The sequence below is a fragment of the Anopheles ziemanni genome, chromosome 3 (assembly GCF_943734765.1).
Source record: "Anopheles ziemanni chromosome 3, idAnoZiCoDA_A2_x.2, whole genome shotgun sequence".
NCBI lineage: Eukaryota > Metazoa > Arthropoda > Insecta > Diptera > Culicidae > Anopheles > Anopheles ziemanni.
Genome location: NC_080706.1, coordinates 28864545 through 28890818, shown reverse-complemented (window position 1 = coordinate 28890818; position 26274 = coordinate 28864545). Strand labels below are relative to the sequence as shown.

The 26274-nt window shown below is 47.8% G+C and overlaps 4 protein-coding genes across 4 annotated transcripts in view; 2 read left to right on the top strand and 2 right to left on the bottom strand.

Moving 5' to 3' along the window:
- The window catches only part of LOC131284484 (neurobeachin-like protein 1), a 49444-nt gene extending 47834 nt beyond the window's left edge, over positions 1 to 1610 (bottom strand). The window contains exons 1-4 of the mRNA XM_058313343.1: positions 1400 to 1610; positions 1106 to 1313; positions 819 to 961; positions 475 to 753 (exon numbers count right to left, since the gene is read on the bottom strand). Of these exons, the coding sequence (XP_058169326.1) occupies positions 475 to 753; positions 819 to 961; positions 1106 to 1313; positions 1400 to 1450 (681 nt within the window). The 5' untranslated portion in view covers positions 1451 to 1610. The remainder of the gene's footprint in view (positions 1 to 474; positions 754 to 818; positions 962 to 1105; positions 1314 to 1399) is intronic.
- Positions 1611 to 5493: 3883 nt separating this feature from the next.
- On the bottom strand, positions 5494 to 26010 carry LOC131289665 (cilia- and flagella-associated protein 298). Its single transcript, XM_058318963.1, has 4 exons — positions 25872 to 26010; positions 25400 to 25794; positions 25107 to 25334; positions 5494 to 5607 (listed from the first exon to the last, which is right to left on the bottom strand). Exons 1-4 carry the CDS (start codon positions 26008 to 26010, stop codon positions 5494 to 5496), a joined length of 876 nt encoding a protein of 291 aa, XP_058174946.1.
- LOC131289664 (uncharacterized) lies at positions 15722 to 17080 on the top strand. Its single transcript, XM_058318962.1, has one exon. It carries the CDS (start codon positions 15722 to 15724, stop codon positions 17078 to 17080), a length of 1359 nt encoding a protein of 452 aa, XP_058174945.1.
- Positions 20182 to 22363, top strand: LOC131289666 (protein tipE). The gene is made up of 4 exons (XM_058318964.1): positions 20182 to 20398; positions 20472 to 20841; positions 20930 to 21166; positions 22315 to 22363. Exons 1-4 carry the CDS (start codon positions 20182 to 20184, stop codon positions 22361 to 22363), a joined length of 873 nt encoding a protein of 290 aa, XP_058174947.1.
- Positions 26011 to 26274: the final 264 nt, after the last annotated feature.

Here is a 26274-nt window from a genome sequence, read left to right as displayed (position 1 = left end):
TTTGCATCAAAAGATCTAATAAATATAGGTTAATCGAAAGATTTTTATCAAAAGTGTCAGTCAGTAACAAAGAATGAGAAAACTAGTAATAATAATTAGTACAACTAACACTAGAATTATTGCTTAAACAATTTATCATGCAGTTACAGTGATCTAAAATGCTATTTTAATCGGTAAGACCATAGCACATACGCATGCATATAACGTTAGAAAGCCGACTCACCGAAGCCCGTTCGTTTCCTTCACCAACCGGATTATTTAAATAGTAAGAATTGACATTTGGTAGCGGGACATTAACTAATGCTACCTACAACCGTTGAGGGTTAGGAAAATAGCCCCAGAGTTGGAAAGATAAGACGGAAAGAATATGAAAGTAAGGAAACACCACCAACCACCAAAAGGATTTCATTTCTCCTCCGCAGCGAGAAGGTTCCTTGCCGCTTTTTTGTTAAGTTTAAAATTAAGCGCATGTACCTGAGATCCTGCGATGACTGCACCAAGAATATGAACTAAGTCTTTACCAATCTGCGAATTTTTGGTAACTTTACCGCTCTGGAAGCAATCGTATATGAATGGCACTATTTCCGGGTGCATCGGCGATATTTTGTAGCTCAGCCGCCCGTAATCGGCATGCTCGCCCCTCAAATAGCTTCGCCATGTAAGGTACGGATCGTACAGCACCTCCAGCAGCTGGGCAACACTCTTCACGAACAAAACGTCCGTCTCAATGTCCGTGGAACTTTCGTTGTTAAGCTGCAATTAGAAGGGAAATGAAAAGGTGTGCGCAGCATTGTTGAAGTGATTATAAATTAACATACCTTGTCAATTATAAAATTCGAAATCGCTATACAACTCGAAATGTAGCTGGATTTGATGACGGCCGCAATGTTTTCAAAGTGACGGCAGATTACGGTAAGACACTGAACAAGCAGCACATTTTCCCTCATCGCTTCACCGTCAACCGGAATATCATCCCGAACCTGAATGATAAGACCGAAAGAGAAGCTTGATTAAACAGTTCTAAACAAATAAACACTCGCCCTACCCTCCCCAAGATAACACAGCTATGATTCAATAGTATGCCCTTTCTCCAGCGTTATGCAATGTTTGCTTACATTTTCACAGCCGTCTCGAGCGATTATGAGAAACTTTTCGATCGCAGGCAGCAGCTCATCCGGCAGCCGACTTAGATGGGGTCCCAAATCCGGTGCAACCGTATCCCACCGGGGCGCACTTTCGAAGTCCAGCTGCAACTGGGAGTGCCAAATGCTGACGAAGCCTGCTATGAACTGGCGGAAGTACGTTTCATCGTTCTGTAACAGAAGAACACACAAACACACCCAGTTGAACGCACGGCTTTCCTAGTCGAACGAAAACGGTAATCCTCGGGCTAACTCACTTTTGTTGTATATTGCACCCAAAGGTTATAGATATCTTTCCTCGAATCCATCGTCGGACCCTCGTCTGGGAGTGTTGTGACGAAGTTAGTTGACGATCAATTGATGATTCACGTTCTTCGACACATTCTTTCGACTGGTTACACTTTACACGACGCACTTCACAATTGTTTTCTGACTCTGTAAACCCCCTTTCCAAAGTGCCGTTACGCTTTGATGATGCCACTGTTAATGATAAGCGCTTGCCGTAGGCGTGCAGACCATTCCGATACGATGTTTTCTTTTCGTCTATTTGCAAACGTCACCTCTGGTTGTGGGCATTACATAGGGAGTAGGGATTTGTTTTGATTAACAAAACCCATCCCAATGAGCCTCGTGACCAAAACTACTGGAACGAAGAGAAAGGTTAGTTTACGTGTAGCGAATCGTGAGCAAAACAAAGCGCTATCATGGAAATTTAACAAATCAGAGTGTCCGACTTATAGACAATACTTAGAAAAAAGCGAAAAAATTGCTTAACTAACATAATCTCACTCAAAATTATTGTCAAGTTACTGTTACTGTGTTATTATTAGAAAGAACTTACCTGCGGACGTTGTAACTACCTTGATTTACTATCAGCTGATATTTGAACAACAATCACTAGGCATCTATCGATTTGACGTTTCAAAAATGTTTATGTAAAAGCCGGGCGAAGCTTAAAATCGTCCAAACGAGCTTTTTTTTATCACATTTACTAAAAGTTTATAGCACACTATTAGTGCATTTTAAATGCAATCACATATTAACTGAAACCAAAATAACCAGAGACACGTGAATAAAGCTTTCACATTTTATTTATTTTCAATAGTTTTTACTCATGCCGGTTTTAGCTTTCGCTCTCCAAGTTTTCACTCTTAAATTATATATAGCAATCACAAGGCAATACATATCATTGGAAATATATAATCAATTCAAACGTAAACGGTTCCCTCAATCTACAGTAGCAGAAGTGCGTTCATTTTCTAATCACCTTTCGTAGCAGCGTCAACATAATGGCATGGCTGGCACAACAGTCTGTGTTGGGATGGTTTACCAAAAACGTTTTCTATCCTTTCAAAAGCAGTTTATGTAGGCTTTGCGTATGGAATTCAAATTTTTTCTATGTTAGATGGTCGTTTGGGTTTTATGTAGTTCTTTTTACCATACAACAAATTATTCTTTCTGCATTGTTTGAGGCCAAACTGATGCATACACGGGTAAGATTTACGTTTGCCGCCATAAACAGGGTAAGTGCAATAAGTAAGACTTCTGATTTCTTAATTATGTACAAACATGTTGTCTTTCAGCTGTTCCATGTGCGTCTTTTGCAATATCAAAGTTTTATTCTTCCGTTTCCGCTACGTGTACACTCTCTGATGGCATCAGCGAGAACTCGGTTGAGCATAAGCTGTCGTAGAAATGGACAATTCTTCTTTGGAACGGACGGTGGTAGTTTCATCGTAGAGCTCTGCATTGTAGATATCTGTAGTGGCAGATAACATAAGCTGGCCACAGTACCATCCGTCATCTCGAAATGCTCATATTCCGATGGATAGTCAAATATGTACCTAAGAAACAACAAGCCGAATTGCAAACATTCCGTTCCTTCTTAGTTTTATTTTTTTTTTACGTAAATAGTACGTTGTGTATCCTAAAGAAGAAAGTAACCGCTCCCAGGAGATGTGTACTGCATATCTCAAAGTAGCTAACAATGAGTTAATATTACGCGTTCTGTTATGAGTCGTTTCTCGTGAGCTTAGCTGATTTAGTATCCGTTTACGTCCTGTCGTGATGCATTTGTCTTTTTTTCTTTTGTTTTATTTCTTAAATATGAATAATTATATTCTAGCCTTTTTCCTTGTGATCAAGCTTTTAAACTAGCAAAGCTTATAAGATTTAAACGTCTTTAAGAGTTTAATGTACCAGCTTACAATACGCTTCTCTATCCTCTATCCTCCCCTTTTCACTCTTTTGTTCTCAGTTATTCGCTTGTAGTTTGGTTTCTAAAATTTGGAAAATTTATAACTATTTTTATGTGCTCTTTTGTTGCTTAGTTTTGCTTTTGTTTGCTTTTTTTATTTGATTGATTTTTTTTTCTCAAATGTTTTTACATTACCTTCTCTAGTCATGAGGGCGCAGTTACAAATACATAGGCAGGATAATTATCAACGATTCCTTTGTGTTCCTTCTATTAAAAAGTTATATGTGAATGGCAGAAGAAAAACTTAATACGTTAGCCATACATCGAACTATTTGCAAGAAGGTAACATCGAGACTTCAAACCTGAGTAATCACCATGATCGAGGATGAAACATTCAATGAGAAGTATGATAAAAAATGTCCACGATTCGTCCTTTAGAATGGACGCTTTGCATTGTTTTTTTCCTGCTATTCCAACCAACAGCCAATTAGTAATGCAATTTTCAAGCAATTAATAGTTTGAGGGAAATTTACCTATTGTGAGAATATATCAATGGTTTGTGTGCTAACCAAACTATGTCTGTATTGCATTTCGTTTGTTCATTCTACGATTTTTGTAGTCGTGACAACTTTTTTTTTTATACAATGCACAGTTTTTTAGGACAAACATTGTAAAAAGAACCTTTCAATCTAACAACGTTTACATAATTTTTATTGCTATATTTTGGTTGTTGCACATTTCAAATAACCGTTTCAATAAGGATCAATTTTACTACAAACGACACTGAAATCCCCAAACCATTGTGTTGTTTTTGAATAAAATAAAACCGAAGATAAGTGGAACATTTTAGACCTAGTCACTGTTATCAGAAGTGGTTAGTCAAAGCGTGAAAACAAAAGAAAAAAGAAAAAAAATGCAATCTCGAGGCTGTGGGTTTTCTCTGAAACAGTAAGCCTTAGAATAGCTTTGCGGTTTTTCTTTCACTTCTCAAATTTGTTTACGCATGAAGTTTTAATTTCCTAGTCTACGAAATAAACAAGATGATGTTTACGCTAAATCCCATTACTCGCTATATAAAACCTCCATTAGCTATAGTTTTTTTTCTTCTAGATAGTGTTTCTTTGCTTCGCTTTGCTTGCTGCAGTTTAAACATCCGGTTGGTGGCTGAAGTGCTAGTTATGCGTATCATGAGTCTTCACAATATTTTGCGCAATTCTACAAATTTTCGCTATTCGCTATTCTACATCAGTGTGCTGTTTCTGTACTGCTGTTGCTGCGTACCCATCCCTAGAGTCTAATTCGATAAAAATCTATCAACAGTTCATGTTTGTTTGTTTTATCATCATCTTCAAATGACCAGCCATTGAGTGGCAATAGAAACTGTGCCCTCCTTTCTTATAATTATTATTATTCGGTCCAGCTGTAATACCTCTCAGTGTTGCTACTTTTACCACGCAAGGGGAAATTTCTGAATTTAGTTTTCCAAACGTTTGCCACTCGGTTGACCACAAACCCGTTGATAAAATCAAAACGAAAGTTGAACGTCGAGACAAGTGAAACCAATATTTTTACATTTTTACACATAGCCCGTACGGAAAGTAAACGCTTTAAATTCTGGAACCATTTTAGAAAGTGCAGTTGAGTCTTTGGCCGAATTCCAATGTGTTAACGTTAAATTATAGATATGCAAACCCTTTACCATTTACCCAACAAAAACTGTACGCTCTTTGACCTTGCAAACGCACATACATTTTCCTTCGCTCCCACCCAATGCGCCCGTGCTTGCCCGTGGTAAAACTCATAATAATGCATTTTAATTGATTTTCATCGTTTTAAGTTTGCATTTTAGCGTTAGCAACATTCGCCACAATAGGTAAATTAGCTGGCAAGGTGCGGTATGTTCGCCCGTGGCGTTTGTGCAAAGTTTTGTTTTCGTTCGCTTAATGCTTCGCGATGCCTTTCGCACTGGCATGCATTCAATGCAGTAGTGGTCGTAGCTTAGATGTTTGAATGATTTAATGCTGGTTAGTGGCGTATTACGTTAGCAGCTTTTAATAAGTTTTTCTTTCGCTCCGAGATGGCCGCCTGTGTTAAGTTCGCTAGGTAGTGATCCTCTGTTTCAGGCTTTTTAACAATCATAAGATAAGCCAATTTTTACTTTGTGAATTTAAACTTAACGTCCTCCAAACCGTGCACTTGACGTTTCAGACTGCGGCTATCGGACCAGGCGGAGTCGAGATACTGGTCGTCATCGTCTTGCTCAAGTTTCTGAAACGACATAAAATAAATTTTGGATGAGAAAAGGAAAAAAAGTGATCGCAACCCATCGATTTAAAAGGATTTAAGTGAGTAATTTAATTTATAAACACTTCTGCAAAATGTCTAAAAAAGGAAAAGTCTTATGGAGCTTCTTGTTTGGCACATTTAAGAGCTCACTCTACAGCTTTTTAGCGATTCCACGGATGTACCTGTATCGCCGTTCAACGGATGATACACTCAGCCGAAGAAAGCTGTACTGTATGTAGATTATTTGCATCCCGGCCCATCCTTGGGTGGCCAAATCGAATACCAGCATTTCTGGCCGCATGCCAACTCAATCGCACATTCTTGTCTGGTATCGTCAGCACCTCGCGTTGGGAACGGCTGTCGCGCACCGTATCACACTACAACGCATCCATGATTTGGACTTTCCTCATTGAATTTTGGCGCCAAAAATTGAATTACAACTCCACATTGCGATCCTGCCTCATACCACCCGGAAAAAGGCCTTGCCGCGGTTGGCACGCTCGATTGCAACGGTCGTGCAGTCGTGACTCCCCGTTGCCGACGCCAAGAACCGAGTGGGGACAAAGCAAAAAAACAAAAAAAAAACAAACGCCGTTGGTAATCGGGGCCACCACCCAAGAAAAAAGGGGTGGGCCATGCCGTCGGACCACGGCGCCACTAGAACGGCGGCACCAGCACCAGAAGGGTCGTGTGCAATCGATAATCGTTGAGAAGCTAACTCGTTGGCGACCGCTAATTTGGCCCCTTTTAGCCATGCTTCCGCAATTTCCCCGGCCTCTGGAAACCCGGTCCACCCATTGCCGCACTTCCTGGGCAGTGACATGTTCCTCGGCACCAACACCACCACCACACCATCGGTACCACGACCAGTGGCCAAACAGGAGCAAATGCCAAAGGACGAATGGGGCGCACACGATGGGGTTCGCTCGCGGCTGTCACGGCAATGGCACGAGGAACCGCGGCGGCCCTCACGTCAAACGGAATATCGCAATTATGCACCATAAAAACAGCTGGCTGTTGGCACGACGGCAACGACGACAACTGCGCCCTATAGCACCGTGATGGAGCGTACGGCGACGGCGATGAGCTTGTCGACAGCAACAATATTGATACAATCGAAAACGCAAACTGACAGCCCGGGTTTCCAATGCCGGTTTGGCACACCGCTTGCCCTCGTTCCACCTTCAAAATTTGGAACAGACTTTAAAATCACCAATGTTCATTATAAACGATCGAGACACATCATTAACTGGGACGAACGACGGTTGGTTCAGACTAAAACGAACCGCTATGGAGATTGATATTTGTTAACGTATTTACATATTTGCAGCATGTCGAAAGAATGAACGATGTACAGTTATCGACTCTACGTTTCAGTGTTAAAGACCTTCTAATGGACCATTCTGAATACATTTAAATTAATCTAATGAAATTACAAACGAATCATGACTTACAAATAAATGACAAAGCATTCAGAGGAATAGAAACCGATCCCCAATCGATAAGAAGAAAAGCAAACAAATGGACGGACAGTGGAAGGATATGCGAACATTGAACTTTAGTGCAATATGAATGTCGATCTACTAACCCTTGAAACGAGGCCGAGTTCGACAGCAGACCGCCGTCGATGGACTCGCGCGACATCTCGTCGGCCATCTTCACTTTCAGCTGGTGCCCGAACGAGTTCAGGTCGGAGGTGGAGTTCGGCGTGATCGGCTTGGACGAGCCGTTCGTGTTGGTGGTCGCGGTCGTGTTGGTGTTGTTGATCGAATTGGCGGTACCGTTCGGCAGCGATGGCGGCTGGATCGGTGTGGTGGCGGTCGTATTTACATTGTCCCCGTCGGTGGAGTCCCGGTGCTGCTGCTGCTGCTGCTTCTCGTTGATGTGGTTGGCGGTGACCTCCACCTCGTTCTCGTTGTTGATCTTGTTGTCGTTGCCCTCGTCCGTCTCGGGCAGATCGTCCTCGCCGCCCTCCTCCTCGCCGTTCTTGTCCAGCAGGGCGGCCTCCTCGTCCTCGTTGAAGATGACAAAGTACGCGAACGCCAGGTAGATCACCGAGATGATGAACGACGGTATCGGGATGGCCATCGCGTACACCAGGTTGAGCGTGTTCTGCCACATGTCCAGATCGCTGATCACCAGCTCCGGGTCGACGCGCGAGTAGTAGCAGGTGAAGTTGGTGCCGATCGTCCAGTACTTCTTCGTCCAGATCGTACAGTTCAGCATCGGTGGGTAACCGCAGCCCTTGACGTTCGGGTACAGGCGGGCGCCGGTGAAGTACCACTCCGAGTCGTTACCCATCAGCCCGGTCATCTCCTCCGGGTACTCGATGAACGCGTTCTCATCGTCGATGATCGAGCTGATGAAGCCGCTCTTCGGGTCACTGAACCCATTAATGCCCCCGTTCGCGTTCCCCACCAGCGTGTCGCTGTACTCATAATCCGCCCGGATCGCACGCTCGAACCGATTCAGGGCACTGCCGTACCTGCTGCTGCTGCTGGTTCCACTTCCACCGCTGCCTCCTGCAGTGGCCGCCCGAACCGCGGCCCCACTCTCGCCGTCGGACGTGCTGATCGGTTGCCTGCCCTCTACGCTATTGGAGCTACTAGCTATACTATCTTTACTACGCTCGTTACTAATGCTACTATCACCAGTGGGTTTTGTCACCGAAGAAGTTGTCGCAGTCGCACCCCCGCCGGAAGCTGTCGACGAGGACGCCGGAGAGACGCTAGACTGATCGCCGGCGGCCGCTTCCTTGGCGGCCTCGGCCGCTACCTGGGCAGCCGTCTTGTAATTGACGCGTATCTGCTGGCACGTGTAGATGTCTTTGGTGCAGCCCTCGCGACACGATGACCAGGAGCAGTTCTTCGCGCCACGCAGATGCTCATTGTACGCGGTCATGCACTGCGCCGGCGTCTCATCAAACTGCATGAAGATCGTCTGGAACGCCGGCTCGATCACGAACGGCACCAGGAACAGGAAGGCGAACAAGCTGAACGTACCGAGTAGGATGAAGAAGGCCGTGGTGTAGAACAGTGCCTTTTCGCGCAGTGTACGAGGAACGATTTCCTCATCCATAGCTGCTGCCTGGTGGACCGACTATCTTCCTGCCGTTTGTGATGTGCCGATGGTAGCTGTTGCTGTTCCGAGCTTTGGTAACCCTTCTAGATCTAAGGATCTAGGATGTCTCAGGTCGACTACACCCAAGTCGCAGGAAATATCCGTCCAGAACTTGGCTCCGTATAACACTATCGTCGCTGCCTACGGCCAGTACTACACCAGAACCACTACTGCTACAGGCTGCTGATCTGGCATCTTACGGGGCATCCATCATTGGCGCTGTCCGCCCAACACGTACCGCTGTTCACCAAGGAACCACACTGAGCCACGCGTAACACAACTCCGGTCTACTACCGCGACTACCTCGAAAACTTCAGTTGTTATTCCGCAGGATAAATTGGTCGGTAGGAGCACCGACACACCCGACACCACTGTTTGGCGTGGCCCAGCCGAAGCCTGCGTTCTTTCTGAGCAACGATATTTGCGTATACCAGGGACACACTGGGCACCGTGCAGTGTGCGATTTCACAGAAACTGCCGCCTTCGTGCCGTCGGTTCACACCCGCACACAGGACCTCCGCGCGTTTAGCACGACCGTTCGGTGGCGTGTTTATGGCACCCACCTGACCGGAGAGAGTTATTATTCCTGGTAGCTGGTGCGTCCGATGTCATGTGCGACTCGGTTTCGCACGCGCCAGTGTGTGTGCGTGTGTGTGTTCGTGCACCAATGGCCGTGCTGCAGCAGTACCACCTTCCTGCCGGGTGGGTTCTGGGAACGTCCAAGGAGTTTCAGACGGAAGCAAACGGATGGAGGGCAGAACAACAAAACGCAACGCAAACCCCTTCCACCAAAGGACACTAATTCAAACGGTGGTACGGCGCTTTGTGCCGTTTTTGGTGCGATATTTCTTTTCTTTCACTCTCCGCTTGCAGCGGCACAAGGGCACACGATCGAAAAGACACACCACCACCACCGGCGGTGGTACCTTGACGTTAACGGGCCCGGTCCTCAACCGAACCGTTGTCGTAGTCGGTGGCCCCAACGGTGGCCGTTTCGGTCGCTATTTGACTTTGTCTTTGACTGTTTGATGTGTGCGGTTTTCTTCCGCCTTTTTCGCTCACTTTGCCCGCAGCCCACGATATATTTAGCCACACTCATGCACACACACACACACACGCTCTTGCCGCTATTTCAACGAAACCGGATCCAAACCCTTTTCGGCAGACACTTTTCACCGTAGTAGTTCACAAGCACTTCGCGGGTAACCGCGTCTACCATATTTCCCGAGGGCGATGGTCCTTTTGGTTCACTCCGACGACGCGAGACGGTTTCGATCTTCCGGAAGGAAGGAAAATTCACAACTTTTGAACCGGACGAACCGGACGAGGTCTCTTCATTCCACGCAGCTCGTCGTCACTGGCCTCGCAGTTGGCCGAATTGCTATTATTTCCCGTTCTGGGCGATTTTTTTCATTTTCCCACTCCGCGAGCGAAAGAAAGGAAAACTATAACCGGGTGCCGCACGACGTCACGCTAGGGCCCACTCCACCCCCTTGGCCCACAGCCCCTTTTCCCGGCTGCAACTATTGCTGCTCTGCCTCACTCACTCACTCCAGCCGGCTTTACATAACTATTGCATGCGGTGTTCACTGTGATTTTGAATTATAAATAATTTTATTTATTCGCCTTGCTTTTCCTTGTCTCCTCCCTCTTTCCCTGTCTTTCTCGCACGGTTTTCAAATTCCCATTCCGCCGTTCAATCCGCGATACGCCGAGCCGGGCGTATCATTTTCGGGCAGTTTTATTGATCAAAAAATCCCAAAAATGAAAAACAAACCAGAAAGACCTCTCCCCACACCCCTTCCTCTTCTCCTCGAAATGGCCGCACACAAACCATCGCATGCGGCACACAAGGAGATTCGGGTGCACGCACGTGACCTCTCCAACCCCCTCCCTTCCTCCCACCCCTTATGCCTAGCCGGGATGTGTGGATGTGAAACTTCCTCTTTCGAACGGCTTCCAAAGTCGTACCATGGTGGCGCTGGTGCTGGTGGCATTTGATGAAAAAATAATGGGAAAAAATCGAATCCCTCACAGTGTACAGTTTAAATTATTAACCAACTCTTTACCCCGCCCGGCAGCTGGCCCCTTGGCCCTGGCTTGCGGGATATGGTTACGTACGTTTCAGTTTCCATTTTTGATCGTCGCTTCAGATCGAAGATATTGGAGACTTCGACACGGTTGCGCGGTTGGTGGATTCATCGAGCGCGGATGGGGTCATTTGAAGCGTGTCAAATTCACAGCCTCGCCTCAAGGGAACACCTTCTTACGTTCGCATTCGGCTTGGTATTGCGTCAACGGTCAAACCCCTGAGTCCACGAGGACATATTGCAGACGATTGATAAATTGACCTTTTACCAAAAGGGTGGCAATTAGATAGACCCTCGACTTCTCCTCTGACTTCTGTTGCGCATGATTAATCGCAATTCCAGGGCTTAAGTCTTCCTGGAATCACTCGCATGAAATTCAGCTCATGCAGTAGCGGGCTGAACATGCACCCTTGGTATCGTAATTTCCTCGGGGAGCGATAACAATTGTCGCGTGAGGTCCTTCCACCGCAAGTACTGAGCGAAGGCAAGGAAACGCGACGGGCGTGTGCAGAGGAGTCATGTTCGTGGGCTCGACTTTCCGGTAAAAGGTTCCGTCAAAATAACAGCCTTTGGGAGCAGCAAGGATCAGAACAGGGTACAAAAGGCGGTGGTATTTGGGGGAGGATGGGAGCTAAGTGCGCGTGTTTTCATTTCAATGTTTTTTTTTTATTTTCCTGTTCCCTACCTACAACTCCAACTCCTTTCAGTGCAGTACGAGTATATATACGCAAAAGCACGCACGCAATCACACTCACACCCAAACACGTACACAATCTCGAAAACACACTTTACGTCATAAACACGCAAATCTCACGGAGGTCATTCTAAATGGTTTCTCCGCGAAAAAAATAAAGAAATGGAAATTCAACCCCACTTGAAAACAGGAGCAATTTTCCAAGAACTGAACACGACCCCCCCGAACGGCCACCTACTATGCCGTCGGTGTTTGCCCCAGTACCCGGGATTCCGCTGCACGGGAGGAAAGGATAACGCTCCCGACATTGATCCAGGCCTTCCGCTGACTCACTCGCCTCTGGCGCTTGGCAGTGGGGATTGTTTTTTTATTTTTTTTTTCGTTGCAGCAATTGCTCACCGACCACGGCGTGTCACCGATTGCGCTGGTTGCGTGCTTGGAAAATGAAATGAAAAACAGCCAGCCAAAAGAAAAACGGCAATCCCTTCACTGCAGCCTGGAGGGGGGTTATCGTCGTGATTGGTTTTGCTCGAAAGTTTAAACAACGACAAAACTGAAACTGCGCGCCGGTTTCATCTGACCGGACCGGTGACCCGGGTGGCCAAATCCAGGATATGCCAGTGGAAGAGAGAGAGAAAGAGAGCTTGTGTGTACCCGTATTATTATTACATCCAAACGACGTTCTGGCATAAAAGCCCCGAGCATTCTGCTAGGCTGACTAACCGCCCGGTGGCGCCGACTGGGGAGCAAACGGTCGGGGCCGTGTCTTGTTGGTCACAGAAAAGGTGAACAAATCAAACAGAAAGCGCACACATAAACACACACACACACACAAAGGAGTCACTGTCTGTGGTCCTCCGTCGCGTATTCGCAAATCCAGCGGCCCAGCGCCGAAGAAATTCCACCCCGTTGGGAGAGGCGAACCAACCATTGATTTTTCACCACCGACTTTTCCTTCTTCTTGACACTCGCCAACGGTTTCCTTCGGCTCCGGCGCTGGCTGCGGTCCTTAGTCCTTAGACTGTTCTTGTTTTTTGCATTCGCTTCAAAGGTATCCGGGAATTGCGAGCACTGCACCACACCGTACAATCTTGAATCGTCCACCCGAAAGCAACTCGGGTTGCAGAAGATGACACAATGAGTTTGGCGAAAAATATTTCATCTGTACCGCAGAGTTGTCCAACGTTGAGGGACTTCCAGGTCGGAGAACGCACAGCTGAGCATGGAATCTTGATGTTCGCAAGCATTAGCCTTTATTTTCACCACGGCCCACAAACCACTGGTTCAAGATTTTCAACTCCTATCAACTCGGCCACTTCACGCTAAAGCACGCACGAGACCACGGCAGCCACAGCCTTCACACATTCCAACCTGAGCCAAACTGAGTGTGCATTTTGAAACAAAAGGTAATCCGTTTCTGGGTGAATGAAAATCCCAGGATCATTAGCCGACCACTGCCTCCTCCAACGCCACCTTTGGCACGCTGCGGCACTGTGGGTGCGCGTGTGTGTGTTGTTCCAAGAAAAATCCACACCATCCCGACTCTGGACGACTTTGGTGATGGAAGCAACACACTTAATTCGACCTACCAAAGGGAAAAAGAAAAACAACAAGCATTCCACACCACACACTCACTACTAATATCTTGTCGAGGGGGTTTGTCAGCGAAAGGGAAAAAAATGAAGGAAACATAAAACGAGCCTACAGATATCGCTTCCGGACGGTTTGCGTCGACCCTGCTTACTTAATGATCATCTTCAGACCCCACACCTGCCACTATGTACAAATGAACAAACAGAAAACTAAAGTTTCCCTAAACACATAGCTTATGGATATTATCACAATCGAACGTCCTCACGTACTGAATGGCGACTGAGCCCTTGTTAGCTCATCATGGCAGCTTTGCGCTCCGCAGAAATGGTGCTGCCAGCCACTACTAGTGGGCAACTGGGGAGCTCTCGCGTTCGTCTTCGGCTGGAGGACTTTAAACTGTCGCTCTCTCGCTCTCTTCCCTAGCGCAGCTCTCCACCACTAAAAGGCTCCACTGTCTCGTGAACTCTGACCCTGCTCTCCGAAAGCTTCCTGTTGACTGTGACTGTTGACAAGAGAGTTCCTAGTCTTCATTCGCAGGAGGAATTGTTAAAAACAAAGGGTTTTCCCTTTCGCGAAAGTGCATTGTCGTTTGGCACTTGCATGCAATCTTTGGTGCAAGTGTCCTTACAGACGAGGAGTTCAGCATTTCCCGTAGCCGAAGAATGTAGAGAAGATTTTTCCTATGGTAAAATGTATGTGTTTTGGAGATTGTTTAAAAAAAAAAAACATAACGTCAGTATTTTTCAGTAATTGAAATAAAAAAGGTAAGCGATTTTAGTAGTGTACAAATTTTGACAGTCCATAATCGAGTGAACCACCAGGCTGCTCCATCGAGCGCAACTATTTCATATCATCTCTTTTGATTTTTGTTTCAAACGGCAAGTAGAATAAATTATATCTTTTCCAAACCACAGCAAATATTTGTACAACAAATATACAAAAACCCGTCAGTTAATCCCGAAAGACGGCTCAGGTTGCCAAGTATCAATCAAACAGAAGGCTGTCGTCCTGCGAACGGCACGGAAAGACACGCGGCCCCCGGTGGGCGAGCTTTTTCGCACCGCCGGACATGCGCACGGGCGCGCCCCACGAGTCGAATGGCAGAACATTCGAGCGAGTTTTCTCACCGTTTTCCACACGGCGGGCAGCTTTCATTCATAGGGTAGATGACGACCGCAGCGCGTGCAGTGCGAGGCTTCATCGGGCCAGGGCCGTGCTAGTTGAAATTCGTCACCGCAGGGAGTTCGGAATGTAATTGCATATCACCGTTTTACCACCACCGCGGCCATTAGTCTCTAGTCTAAGTCCGAAAGTCCCGGTCGGCCAGGCCAGGAAGGAAGGCGGATTGCTCGAACGCAGCGAACCACAAGAACATCCAGCGAAAAGGGGTAGTTTTCCAGTGTGTACGTGTGTGTGTGTATGTGTGTGCGAGTGAGTGTGTGTGTGTGTGAGTCAGTTTGCAAAGTGCGAGGACTCGAGTGGGCCCGTGAAGGACATTGTTCCAATTTTTCGTCGCGTTCTCCATGGTGAACTGCAGCGAGTTGGAATTGATATTCAACCTACTCCGAAAGACCTATTCGAAGTTCAGTTCAGTTTTCATCTTGCCCCAGACCATCCCGTGCCGTGTGCCCTGTGTGGTGTGTGCATTGTGTGTGAGGCAGGAACATTGATTTTTCTCGTCCTTATCCTGGTGCCACTGTGGGGGGAAATCGATGCGCGGTCAAACTTTTGCACGACACCAGAGCCATCGCCTTTAAAAACTGGACATTCGTTCATCAAATTGCGCGGCCAGGGATTAGTAAAATTGAATTAAAAAGAAAAGTAAAGATACAGGCAAACACCGCACCACCACCACCACTAACCGCCACAAGGCAACGGTTTGCAGGACGAAACGGTCGAGCCGTGGATTGCATGATACGAATTTTGCCTCTTTGGGGCCGTGCTGCGGGAGCGAGTAGGCTAATCTGTGGACTTTTCACCTTCCTATACAGCGTGTGACACACACAGAGCGCCTCCTTTGGGCAGGCCCCTCCGGTGACGGGCGAGCGAGGACGAGTGAAAGAGAGCGGGCGACCCGACGCAAAACGGGTGGCACAAAATACTGCAGTGGCGCTACGGTGCTTGGGTGCAGCCGTACCGAGGGCTGTCGTGACAGACGGCGACCATCGACCTGCCCAAGTCCAGTAGTCCGGTGAGCTTTCGCGAGGCCCTCGCAGCCGAAACGTGCATCCGATGTCCGGAGGCAGCTAGTGTACGGCCGACGATTGCCCGAATTGCGGTATAGAAGGTAAATAGCAAACACTTTGGTAACGCCGTTTTTCGAAACACCTTCACAGCGTGATCTCATTGTAAAAACGCAGGACAATTTTCAATTTAATTTTCCCCACGGTATTACTAAGGTAGCTGGAACAACCTGTGTGTCCTATCTCTTACCTGTAATTGTTGTGTACTGACTGGAGACACGTGTGGTAGTGGAAAGCAAACGTTAGACTCGCGTTAGAGTCGATCAGCGCGTGGAAGGGTTGATCGCGCGTTAGTGTCTTGAAGCGAAACGTGTCCAGAAGCTTAGGACGGTCTTAGTGGCCGCGGGAACGCAGCGATGGGGAAGAAAAAGCCGACCCCGGAGGAGGACCTGATCATCCCGCCGCAGGACACGCGCATCTGCGGCATCATCTGCGTGTGCCAGCTGACGTTCGTGCTGAGCACGGTCGCGATCGTCTACCTGACCGTCGCCATCTACATGCCGTCGTCGCGCGCCTTCCAGAGCGGCATCGACGAGACGCCGGTCATGTGCACGACGACGCGCAGCCTCAACCAGGAGGCGTGCGAGTGGGGCTCGTGCGGCGAGTGGTGCCTGAGCAAGACGTCCGGCGCCTGCATCCAGATCTACGTGCACCTGCGCATGAACGGCAGCAGCCTGCTGTTCAACAACTGCACCAACTCGGCGAACAAGACGTGCTACGGCATCGACCAGGAGAACGCGAAGAAGGCCCGCTGCATCGCCGACGAGTGCAAGAACCTGACCGGCACGTTCAACTGCACGCTCGGCATGTGCATCAACATCACCGACGCGTTCGAGTGCGTGTTCAAGAACACCGACCCGCCGCTCAAGTGCTCCGGCCGGCGGGGCAAGATCACCTGCATCGACATCACCGGCCTGTTCTCGTGCAATCGGGGAACATGTCGAAAGATAAGAACTCCATACAATTGCGATCGTCGTTGCGTCGACATCCCGACGCGGAACAAGAACATGATCTTATTAAGTGGAGATAAAGTTTATCTTTCGCAATGTTCGAGCGCGATAGACTTGGAGACGAAGCAGGAGGTGTGGAACGAGGCGGAGGACAAGGTCATCATGTCCTCCTGCTACCTCATCCAGAACACGTCGCACGGCATCGAGGGGACCGACTGCGTCAACGGTTCGGTGCTGGAGAAGACCGAGCTCACCGACCTGACCAACTTCACCTACCTGTCCTACCTGCACTACGCCGTGTCGAAGCCGATCCGCACGATCGCCCCGCTCGAGCAGGACCTCACCATCTCGAACGAGAGCCGGCTGATGATCAACCTGGAGGGCTGCGTCAACACGCTGCAGGACGAGTGCAAGGAGTTCCTCAAAGAGTTCGGCAAGGACGGCACCGACCACAACGCGCGCGCCCGCTTCCCCTGCTTCTACTCGAAGAGCAAGATGCAGCAGGTGGTCGCCCGGTTCAACCTGGAGACCACCTACAAGCAGTTCGTGTTCGGCTTCTTCGTGCCGACCATCCTGTTCGCCATCTCGTGCGTGACGCTCATCTTCTGCCAGCGCACGATCCAGGTCGGGGACGACGCGAAGATGCGCTTCGTCGGCTGCGGCAACAAGAACCCGGTGGTGGCGAACGGGGCCGCCAAGAACCAAGACAAGGCCAACTCCGGCGACGGCGGTGGAGGTGGAGGAGACTCCGTTATGGCTCTCTGAGATCCATCACGTAAGGCGCTGAGATTCATACTAACTCGATCCCCCCTGTCCCTCCGTCCGGAAAAACCCCCCATTGCTCGCCATCCCGCTATGTGTCCCCGCATCCCAAAACCCCCACATACCAGCATGTCCCTTCCCTCGTTAGCTGCTCGGTTCGCTTATCCTTTTCCTTTGGGCTTATTTGTTTTCCGCTCTGCTCTCTGTCTCTCTCTCTCGCGCAACCACTCGCAAGTCGCATAAGAACACAACCCGTTCGTCCCGTCAGGCCGTCGTCCCCATCCAATCCTCGTGCAACGGAAAGCAGCGCACCTCCACCTCCGCCGTCGGCCGATCGGACGCCGGGTCTCCTGGATCTCGGATTGAGCAAATGAGCTACCCGTAGCCACACATCTGGATCTGGCCAAAAAGAAGCGCCACGCATGAGTGCCTAAAATTTTGACAAATTAAACTTAAAAATGCGTTCGCACAACATCGGCCCCAGCGGAGTGGAGCGGCGAAGCGATTCGACACAGCGAAACGTTAGGCCGGCCGTCAGCCTTCTTCCGTCACCACTCTGTCCATGTCCCAGAAATCCATTTGACACCAAAATCAAGCGAACGGTGCAGGCAAACCGACCGAATGGTACCCAGGCGGAAACTCTCCCGTTTTTTTTACTCCATCCATGCTGTGTGTCCGTGCGTGCGTGTGTTTGGGTATGTTCCCTGGAGTGCCGAGCTTTCCGTTCCGCGAAGAATGAAAACACAAGCGTGTGTTAAAGGACGACGGTTCACGAACGGACGTGGCGCGAATGACGATGCTGATGATGTCATTCGTTCGCGCCTGGGAAAATTGTGCAATTGCGAGCGCGTTCGAATCCTTTTGGGACACTTTTCCCGTCCTACAAGCCCCACACTCCCCAAAAATTACATTTGTGCAACACCCTCCTCCTCCTCCTTCCTTCTCACCGAGATGCTGTGTGTCCATTGTTTTCTCTACATCTTTAAGTATTACTAGCATCGTACTCGTGTGTGTGTGTGCATGAAGCAGTTTACGTTCCGTAACAATCGCAACAATTTTAAAGTTGTTTTTTTTCTTTCCCTCTGCTGTCCCATTTTCCCTTTCGTTGCAGGCATTCCTCTCCTACAAGAAGATAGTCCAGTACATCAATCGGGTGTGTTTTCTCTGCACTAATAAAAAGCAAACGCAAACAAACGAACAAAAGCAGAACTGTTTCCGGCCAGAGTGATAATCGGTATACTTCAGTCTATCGTCTATACCTCCCCCCCCACCCACCCAGTCCACTCCCGTTTCCCTTCCGCGCACTCCTAACGAACGAGAACCTACTACGGTGTGTCCGATATGTTCTACTGATATTTCCCAGCGTGTGCGTGCGTGTGTGTGTGTGCTTTTCTCGATGGCCACGACTGCAGTGGGTGTGTTGTAGGCGGTATTCTGTACGAAAATTTCGATCTTCGCTTTCGGTAGGGCAGCAAAGGCTTGCCTCAACAGCGAAGAGCGCCAACCAGCAGCACCAAATTCCGCCAGCAGTAGCAGCAGCAGCAGCAGCAGAAACAGCAATATCCGCCCAAGCAACCACAAGCAAGTGGAAGTCGGATGATTCTGAGAGAAGCAGAAACATTCGAGCACTTTGCTGCCGGTGTTGAAAGGAAGGCTAGAAACCTTCAATATCGGTAGGCCGCAGTGGGACGTTAAATAAAAGCACGCGGCAGAAACCTAGCTAGGTCGGGAGTGTGATCGAGTCGCTGGCGGACAACAGCACCACCAGGGAGACACCGCACCCTACAGCTTTTAGGAGAGCCGGTTACATTGGTCAACAACAAAGCCGGCAAACCGACACACTAATGCGAATCGAAACCGAACCCGGACATGCCCCGGAAAAACCCTCCCCGAAACCAATTGTATCGTTAAGTAATGTGTAATGTGTTTCTATAAGAGCGAACTATTCCGTTGAGCCCGTTGTTCATTTGTCGGTGCATACCATTGCGTTGCGTTACATTTAGTAGTGAAACCCAGTGCAGGACGGTGGAAGAGGAGTACAGGACAGTAGAAGAAACGGAAGAAGTGAGTCCGCACGTGTGCAAAAGATTCGTGTTGTTAAGTTTTTCATTTTCGATTGTCGCCAAACTCTACAAACCGCGAAATTGATGACGTACGGTATCGCAGCGAGGTGGAACGCTCGGGACGGACCATCGGGCGCACGGGCACAACATCGACGCTTGTGACGGAACGCCAGAAGCGAGCAGGAGTCGTCGCGATTCTTCGCTAGCGTTTCTGCAGTTCCGGCACGGCGCGGCCCGACGGCGTCGTCCACCAGGCGAAGAAGCGTACGGCAGTGAAGGAGGAGAGCAAGGTAGAGAGAAACAATCCGAGCAGCCAACTAACGAGCGGCTCAAGCTGGATCATCGAAACAAGCGGATTGGACCCACACCGGACCCAACCAAGTAGGAGGAATGCGTGAACATGGAGCGAACGAGCTGTTGAAAGCTTACGCACCAAAGGCAAGTGTGCTTCGTGCGAGCGGACAGCACACGTTTATCGAGGCAAACAAACAACAAGTAGCACAAAGGAATATAAACATTTGAAAAGGCAACATACCAAAAAAATTATAGCAATATACACAAACACTAGCCGTTTAGCGACACAGCGCCGGCAGAGAGGATCGTCACCTCACCCTGTACGCGGCTAAGCGCAGATCGGACGAAGCTTGGACCGACAAACGATCGAAAGCGGTCTGCCACTTTAACGCCGCTACCAGCGCCAAAACGTGCGACTTTCCACTTAAGATTCCTTAGGCCCGGCGGAGCCCACGAGGCTATCGGGGCGGGGCACCTCTAGATACTAAGTCATCCTGTAGGAAATTATGCTTGAACAAATAGAACTCATAATACTAGTCTGCCGATAGAGCCATTAACCAGCATCTACAGAGCAAGGGCTCGCGGAAAGAAAGGTAGCTATATCCGGCGACATCGTTAGCGCCATCCCAGACCAAGAAACATTCAAGTACTACTAGCAAGTCAGCCAAGTAGCCAAGTCAGTCGTCAGTGTTCATCAGTATCGCGCACCACGGACCATCACCTATAGTAATCAGATATCATCCCGACATGAGATCCACCAACGACTTCAGAGCATCCTCGTCGACCCTCTCGGGGGCTCCGAGTTTGACCATGAGCAAGCCGAGTCTAAACAACAGCAAGGCAAGCCTAACGCACAGCAGACAGAGCCTGAACGAATCGAATCGGGAAGATCGGCCACCGACGCGCGAGGAACTTATCTCCGAGTTCCTGGACAAGGCGAAATTCTACACATCACTCTGTCTAGGTAGGCCGTACGGGGTAGCGCTAGCCATCGAAGGCCGCTAATACTTATCAACCTTGTGCTTTCTTATTGCCAGGAACGACCGCGATTCTGTCGGTGTTTGCATTTCTCTTTCTGATCCCGTTCGTGGTGGATCCCGCGATCTCGACCATCGTCGCGGACTACGATCCCATCCCAGTGACGTGCATCGTGACGGACCATACCTACGCCGAGGGTATGCGCAACTGCACGTGGAGCTCGTGCCGGGAGGGCTGCACAACGGCGGCCATCCGGTGTCACCAGTTGCTTGTAAATTACACCAAAATAGCGTTCCACGAGTGGCACCAGCATCCGCGGGAGCTCGACAGCATAGACTGGGACGTCATGGACACCAAGTTCCTCGTCAACACCGAGGGTTGCGGCTACCCACCGCGGGTGAACTGTACGGAGTTTGCAAACCAGTACGGGTATGTACTGTCTCTCTTTCATTGGGTTGACCATTACGCCGCGCCGAAGCTAACCCAGCATGTGTTCTGTCTATGCCTCTACCCCCAGTTACACGCATGTCGGAGAACCGTTCCCCTGCTACTACAGCCGTGCCTATCCGGAGATAGTGGTCGCCCGCTACTCCTGGGATGACAATCTGAAGCACCTGATACTGTCGCTGATCATCCCGAACGTGCTGTTCGCCGTATCGATCGGTGTGCTGAGCTACTGGTACTGTCCTTGCTGTGATAAAGCCTGCCACAAGTCGCCTCGGGTCTACGCGGAGAAGTATCCTACGAAAGAGAAGTAAGTGTGTGCCGTCCTCAGAAGGCACCCTTCTCAGGCTATGTGCGCGGTTTGGCGCTGCTGCGTAGCACCCGGTGCAAGGGTATCTCCTATGCTGGTACCTGGCGTCTTCTTCCACCAACACCGCCCATCTTCCCCATAGTACCATTTCCCAAACCACTGTCACCGCCTTGAGTTGTGTGCCGTGCGTCACATTCACTAGGACCGGTCAAACAACACCGACTACTCACTGCCATTTATCACCACCGTTGTCCCTACGCAAATCCGCATTGATCCTATTACGGATACCTGTACACCTTTTTCACCACCCCCCTCTAAACTACCCTCTGTTTAACTCTCACCATAGCTCTCTCGATGTATGTGTGCGCGCGTTTGTGTGTATCAAATTAAGTATTCGTTTTATGAGTTTCCTACACTTTTCCTCTACCTCACCGAATTTACTTCTGTTTTTTTTCTGAACACTCCGCTATCCTATCGCCTTATAAGCAATGTAATATTAATCACCAACTTGTCTCTTGCATACTTTAAGAAAGTTTAACATAAAAGCTACATTCTACTTTTGAGACCTTTACATCAATTTTTTCAACTACAAAAATTGTTCAAATACTAAAATTTCGGGTTTTTGCCCAATAGCAAAACATATTACGGTGTAGATTAGAATTTTTAAATTTTAATCTTTACGGCACGCAAATCTCAAAATGCATTCAAAACATTAAACTTAAAATTTATAAAAAACTTTTTTCCCTTTTTGTAATTTAACTCGACGGTTTTCAAACACTGACAAAGCAAGCGTAAACGCGTTAAAAGCGCAAAATTGTTAACATCTTGGCCTAGATACATCTCTATTTAGTGATCTTTTCGTAGATTGAAGTTTTGATCGCTCTTCGAAGCGATAATTTTCGCTAGTACAGGGTTTTATATAAAAAGAACTTTATGACCTTTATAGTATCACTTACATTTTTTCAATTCAAACGCAGCATCGATCAACAGTGGAGGATATACACTTTTTGTTCAACCGCCACAATTGAAACACATCCATCACGAGCTCGGCAGTAGTAGACCCGATATTTTTGTGATTTTGTTTTTACGCGTCCTAGCCTCTACGATGCTCATGAGTGCTTCTTCTTCTTTTCCCTTTATTTTTATAGCAAACTTCTATGCCGTAGTGACGATGAGGAAGACGAACTAGACTACTGAAAACAAGAAACAAAAAACTTCCCCATACACAAGAAAAAAAACATGTTCACATTTTTATCACACAGCAGCAAATTGCAGCCTCCGAGTATTTTTACGTTTTGTTTTGTCTGTTCTGAAAGTACACTTCACTGCAGTACACCCAGCAATCTTATCACCACCACCTCACCCACGGTTCGTCACTCGCTCGTGATGTGGTCGCTTTGGTTTCACACCAGCAACTCGCCCACTCCTTAACGAGACACCCTTAGCGAGCGGGTGGGAGCTTCTGTTCCTTTTGTTGATGGTATCCTTACCCAAGGACCCCAAGCGCTCACAGAAACGCATAGGGCCCAGCCGATGGACGGTTTCGGAACACATCAGCAAAACCAACAGGACGACGGCGGGCTCACGTCAAGCTAGTAAATAAGATATACCGTAGTACCAAAGTTAACGTACTTCAACTTGTATCGCTTTTCGTTTCGTTCGGTTTTTGTAAGCAAGATTCACTCCACCACGTGCATGAACACCAACAGTTTAACCGTTTAACAGCTTTCCGCCTAGCTCCTCCGATCGTTGCGGACGATCGATAGAGTACTTGCATTACGTACGGCTTTACATTGCTTTGCGAGGCTGCAACCTCCGCCCGCTCCCAGCGACTGGTAAGGGAGCGGGACGGCGCTTGATCGAGATACAATAACGACACAGAAACGTAGTCACCTTACTTAGATAATGCATACGACCAGATTAATCGGAAATCGCTTATACTAGCTAACGTTGCGCGCTGCATCCAGTGTGACTAGGGAGCGTCTTTTTAGCTGTTAAATACATGTGTAATTAAAGACACGAAAAAACATTTCGTCGCCGATCTGCTAGATAGACTGTAAATAGTGTAAAAACGAGCCGTGTACAGCTGGAACAATTAGTTTGCTCGCATACTCCACACAGACACACCGGGTGACACGCTAGTGCCACTTGAGGCGCAGTCAGTCCAAGCTGCTCCCGAACGGATGTATATACATTTTATTCCAACCGAATGCAGCCACATCGCGCTCTGCATCTTTCGTGTGTTTCGTGTTAGTTTGTTTTGTTCCAAAGAAGCTACTTCTGATTTCGTCTGTGATAAAGATTGACGAGCAAACCACGTTCATTGCAAACTGATACTCAATCGTAAACATATTCCCTCCATGGAGTTTCCCTCTGTGGGCAGGAGAAAAGCAGGATCGCTAGGCGATAGCGAAACGAAAATCCGGCAGTAGTTCCTTGCACGGATTCCATTTGGCTCCTTGCAGGCAGGCAGCAGCAGCGTCATAGGAAAAGCATACATGAACACGAATGCTTCAGCTCACTGTGTCCGTTGAATAATTTTCCATTCTCTCTTGCTTTACATAGATACTGAGCTTTGAATCCCGTTTTTTCTCGTTGATTACTTTCATTTTAATCTCTCCATTTCGTTCCTCTGAACCACAGTGAAATGTGTTTCTGTCTAATGCCAACATTTTTGTTTTCCTTTCAAATAACACAACCCCGACCAAAACAACCGACTCCCTTCGAAACCCAACCATGCAACGATCGATCTTCCCGAACCGTTCTACTAACCCTGCTCTGCCCGTTCTCTAATTGACACCTACACCCAACTACACAAACACACAACATTATGAAACAACTACACCGCCGAAAGGAAGGAGTCGTGGAAAATTGAGTATCCGCAGGAGTTTGTCGATAAAATTTAGGCGTGCATCAGCGGCCTAACGATGTTATCCACGCACGGACGGGTTACGAAATAGAGGCAGATCGATGAACTAACGGATTGCAGCATCATACACCAGCCTCACCAGCCACCATGTATTGACCCATCGACCGCACATCATGCCAAGGGCTTCAAACAAACATCTGTCGACCTCCACGAAATACGCAATAAGTTTGCAGAGCAGGCGCAAAAGGGGAGGTTACAAGGGATCATCGGATTTGGACCAGCAGGGTTCAACGTAATGTGGGGCATCATTTCAGCTAGGCAGCCGGCGGCACAATCATGTGTCCCATCGCACCCTTCCGATTAGGCCACAACGGTTCCGGGTAGAATTTTACGAACGTTTTCGTTTTAGGCTCTCATTTCTAGTTAGACACATTGACGAAAGCAGATTGGCTGCGGGGAGTATTTTTAGAGCAAATTGTTATTCTATTTTCCCGTTTTTCCACACTCTCAAGACAATTTTCATCTATTCCACGTTGTTGTTATTTCAATTCGAAACTAATGCAAAGTTTCCGCCTTTATAGACACTCTCTAACAACGGCAGAGACGAGCAGCAGTGCATGCGGTGAATGAGGCTAAGTTCGAATAAATATATATATTTTATCAGCTTTTGAATCAAAAGAACGAGCGCGAAAATATATAAACATTTAAATGCGAGGAAAGAGTGAGCAAATCAGAACAGTAATGGAAAATCAAGCTAGATCAGCTTAATCACCAAAAAACGAAACAAACAAAAATCGTCAGACAACTCTCGATAATGCCAGTGAGTTTGAAATGCTTTATCGATCAATCTTTGATATGAAACCTAGCACATCTAAAACCTTTGTACATTTTTAAATAAACCTAATATATTTATGAAATATAGAGCAATGCTTGAACGACAGATTAAAAACACTATTTCGACAAATTTATGATTATGCGTAATCGATGACATTGTTTTGTACCCCCGGTAAGAATTTAAATTGAAAAAATGATTATAGTAAACAGAGAAAAGGGAAACGAGTGAAATCTTACCTTCAGTTCTTCCTGGCGGCGATAAGCATGCATCATCATTTGTTTCCTGGCATCTTCCGTAATCACCGGTTCGCGTCCCGGAGCGCCCTCATTCAACTTGGCCAGCTTTACGATGAGCTTGGTCTTCTCATTTTGTCCCACGATTTCACCCAAGAGCTTATCATTCAGCATCAACTTTCCGGCAAACCATAACTGAGCCTTTGACGGCTCAATCACTTCCAAAGACGCCTACAATGAGAGGATACAGTTAGCCAGTTCGTTTGGCTGCTCACCATTGTCTCATTCGGGTGTACCTGTGTGCCGGTCAAATCTTCCGTATTGCTAAACTCCATACGAATCGGATCGTGCGGTGGCAGCTGCATCGGGTACACGATGGTTACTGCTCCACGCAGTAAATCCAAAGCCTCCTGAACATTACGCTGCGAGAGCAGTTTGTTTTCGTTCACAAGCTTTTTCGAAATCATTGTCTTTGCATCTTCCACCGCTTGGGCCAGGACTTCACCCATCTTCGGCTGCGGTTGGTGCCCATTGCGACGTCCGACCGGGTCCCGGTTGAAGCGCCAACCTCCGGACGGAATACACGTATCGGCCCACTCGTCGACCAGATGCAACTCTTCGACCTGCTCATCCGTTAGGCCTAGCATATCTGGTGGAAGCATAGTACCGTGCTTGGCAAGCTCCTCGATTTCTGTGAACAAAAAAAACATAATTCAAAATTGACCCTTTTAGAATTCTTTACTGATTGTGAAATCTGTTTCCTCTTACCTGAACAAACACGACTCACTTTCAAACGGCCGTTGTAGATAGTGATCAACTCGTAAGCTAACTGCTTTACGCGAACAGCGGTAGTCGTTCCGTACAAAAATTGGCTTTCTTCGCCACGTTTCACATGAAGGAGAACCATTTTAACAAATCTTTTCGATTGCACTTGCTCAGTCACTGCAATGAAACTGCTGCTTTGGCGAGTAATGTCAGTCGAACAACCTGAACCAGCCTGTTTGGTCACCTTAGCGACGATCAACAACCTAACTCTCAAGGAGACCGTTACCAAGCAACGCAGCTAAGACTTGATCGATGGTGGGGTTGTTGTTGGTGTTATTAAACAAACCAGTGAAGCTTACTGGTCATTTGAAGGTGCTTTGAAGTGATATAGGAAATTAACAAACGA

What these genes read in the sequence shown, in the direction of transcription:
- LOC131289664 (XM_058318962.1), top strand. Translation starts at nt 15,722, where the DNA reads ATGGGGAAGAAAAAGCCGACCCCGGAGGAGGACCTGATCATCCCGCCG.
- LOC131289666 (XM_058318964.1), top strand. Translation starts at nt 20,182, where the DNA reads ATGAGATCCACCAACGACTTCAGAGCATCCTCGTCGACCCTCTCGGGG. An exon ending in CTACACATCACTCTGTCTAG is followed by an intron (nt 20,399 to 20,471) that starts GTAGGCCGTACG and finishes TCTTATTGCCAG; the next exon opens with GAACGACCGCGATTCTGTCG. An exon ending in AAGTATCCTACGAAAGAGAA is followed by an intron (nt 21,167 to 22,314) that starts GTAAGTGTGTGC and finishes TTATTTTTATAG; the next exon opens with CAAACTTCTATGCCGTAGTG.
- LOC131289665 (XM_058318963.1), bottom strand. Translation starts at nt 26,010, where the DNA reads ATGGTTCTCCTTCATGTGAAACGTGGCGAAGAAAGCCAATTTTTGTAC. An exon ending in AGTGAGTCGTGTTTGTTCAG is followed by an intron (nt 25,795 to 25,871) that starts GTAAGAGGAAAC and finishes TTTTGTTCACAG; the next exon opens with AAATCGAGGAGCTTGCCAAG. An exon ending in GCCGCCAGGAAGAACTGAAG is followed by an intron (nt 5,608 to 25,106) that starts GTAAGATTTCAC and finishes ATGTCGTTTCAG; the next exon opens with AAACTTGAGCAAGACGATGA.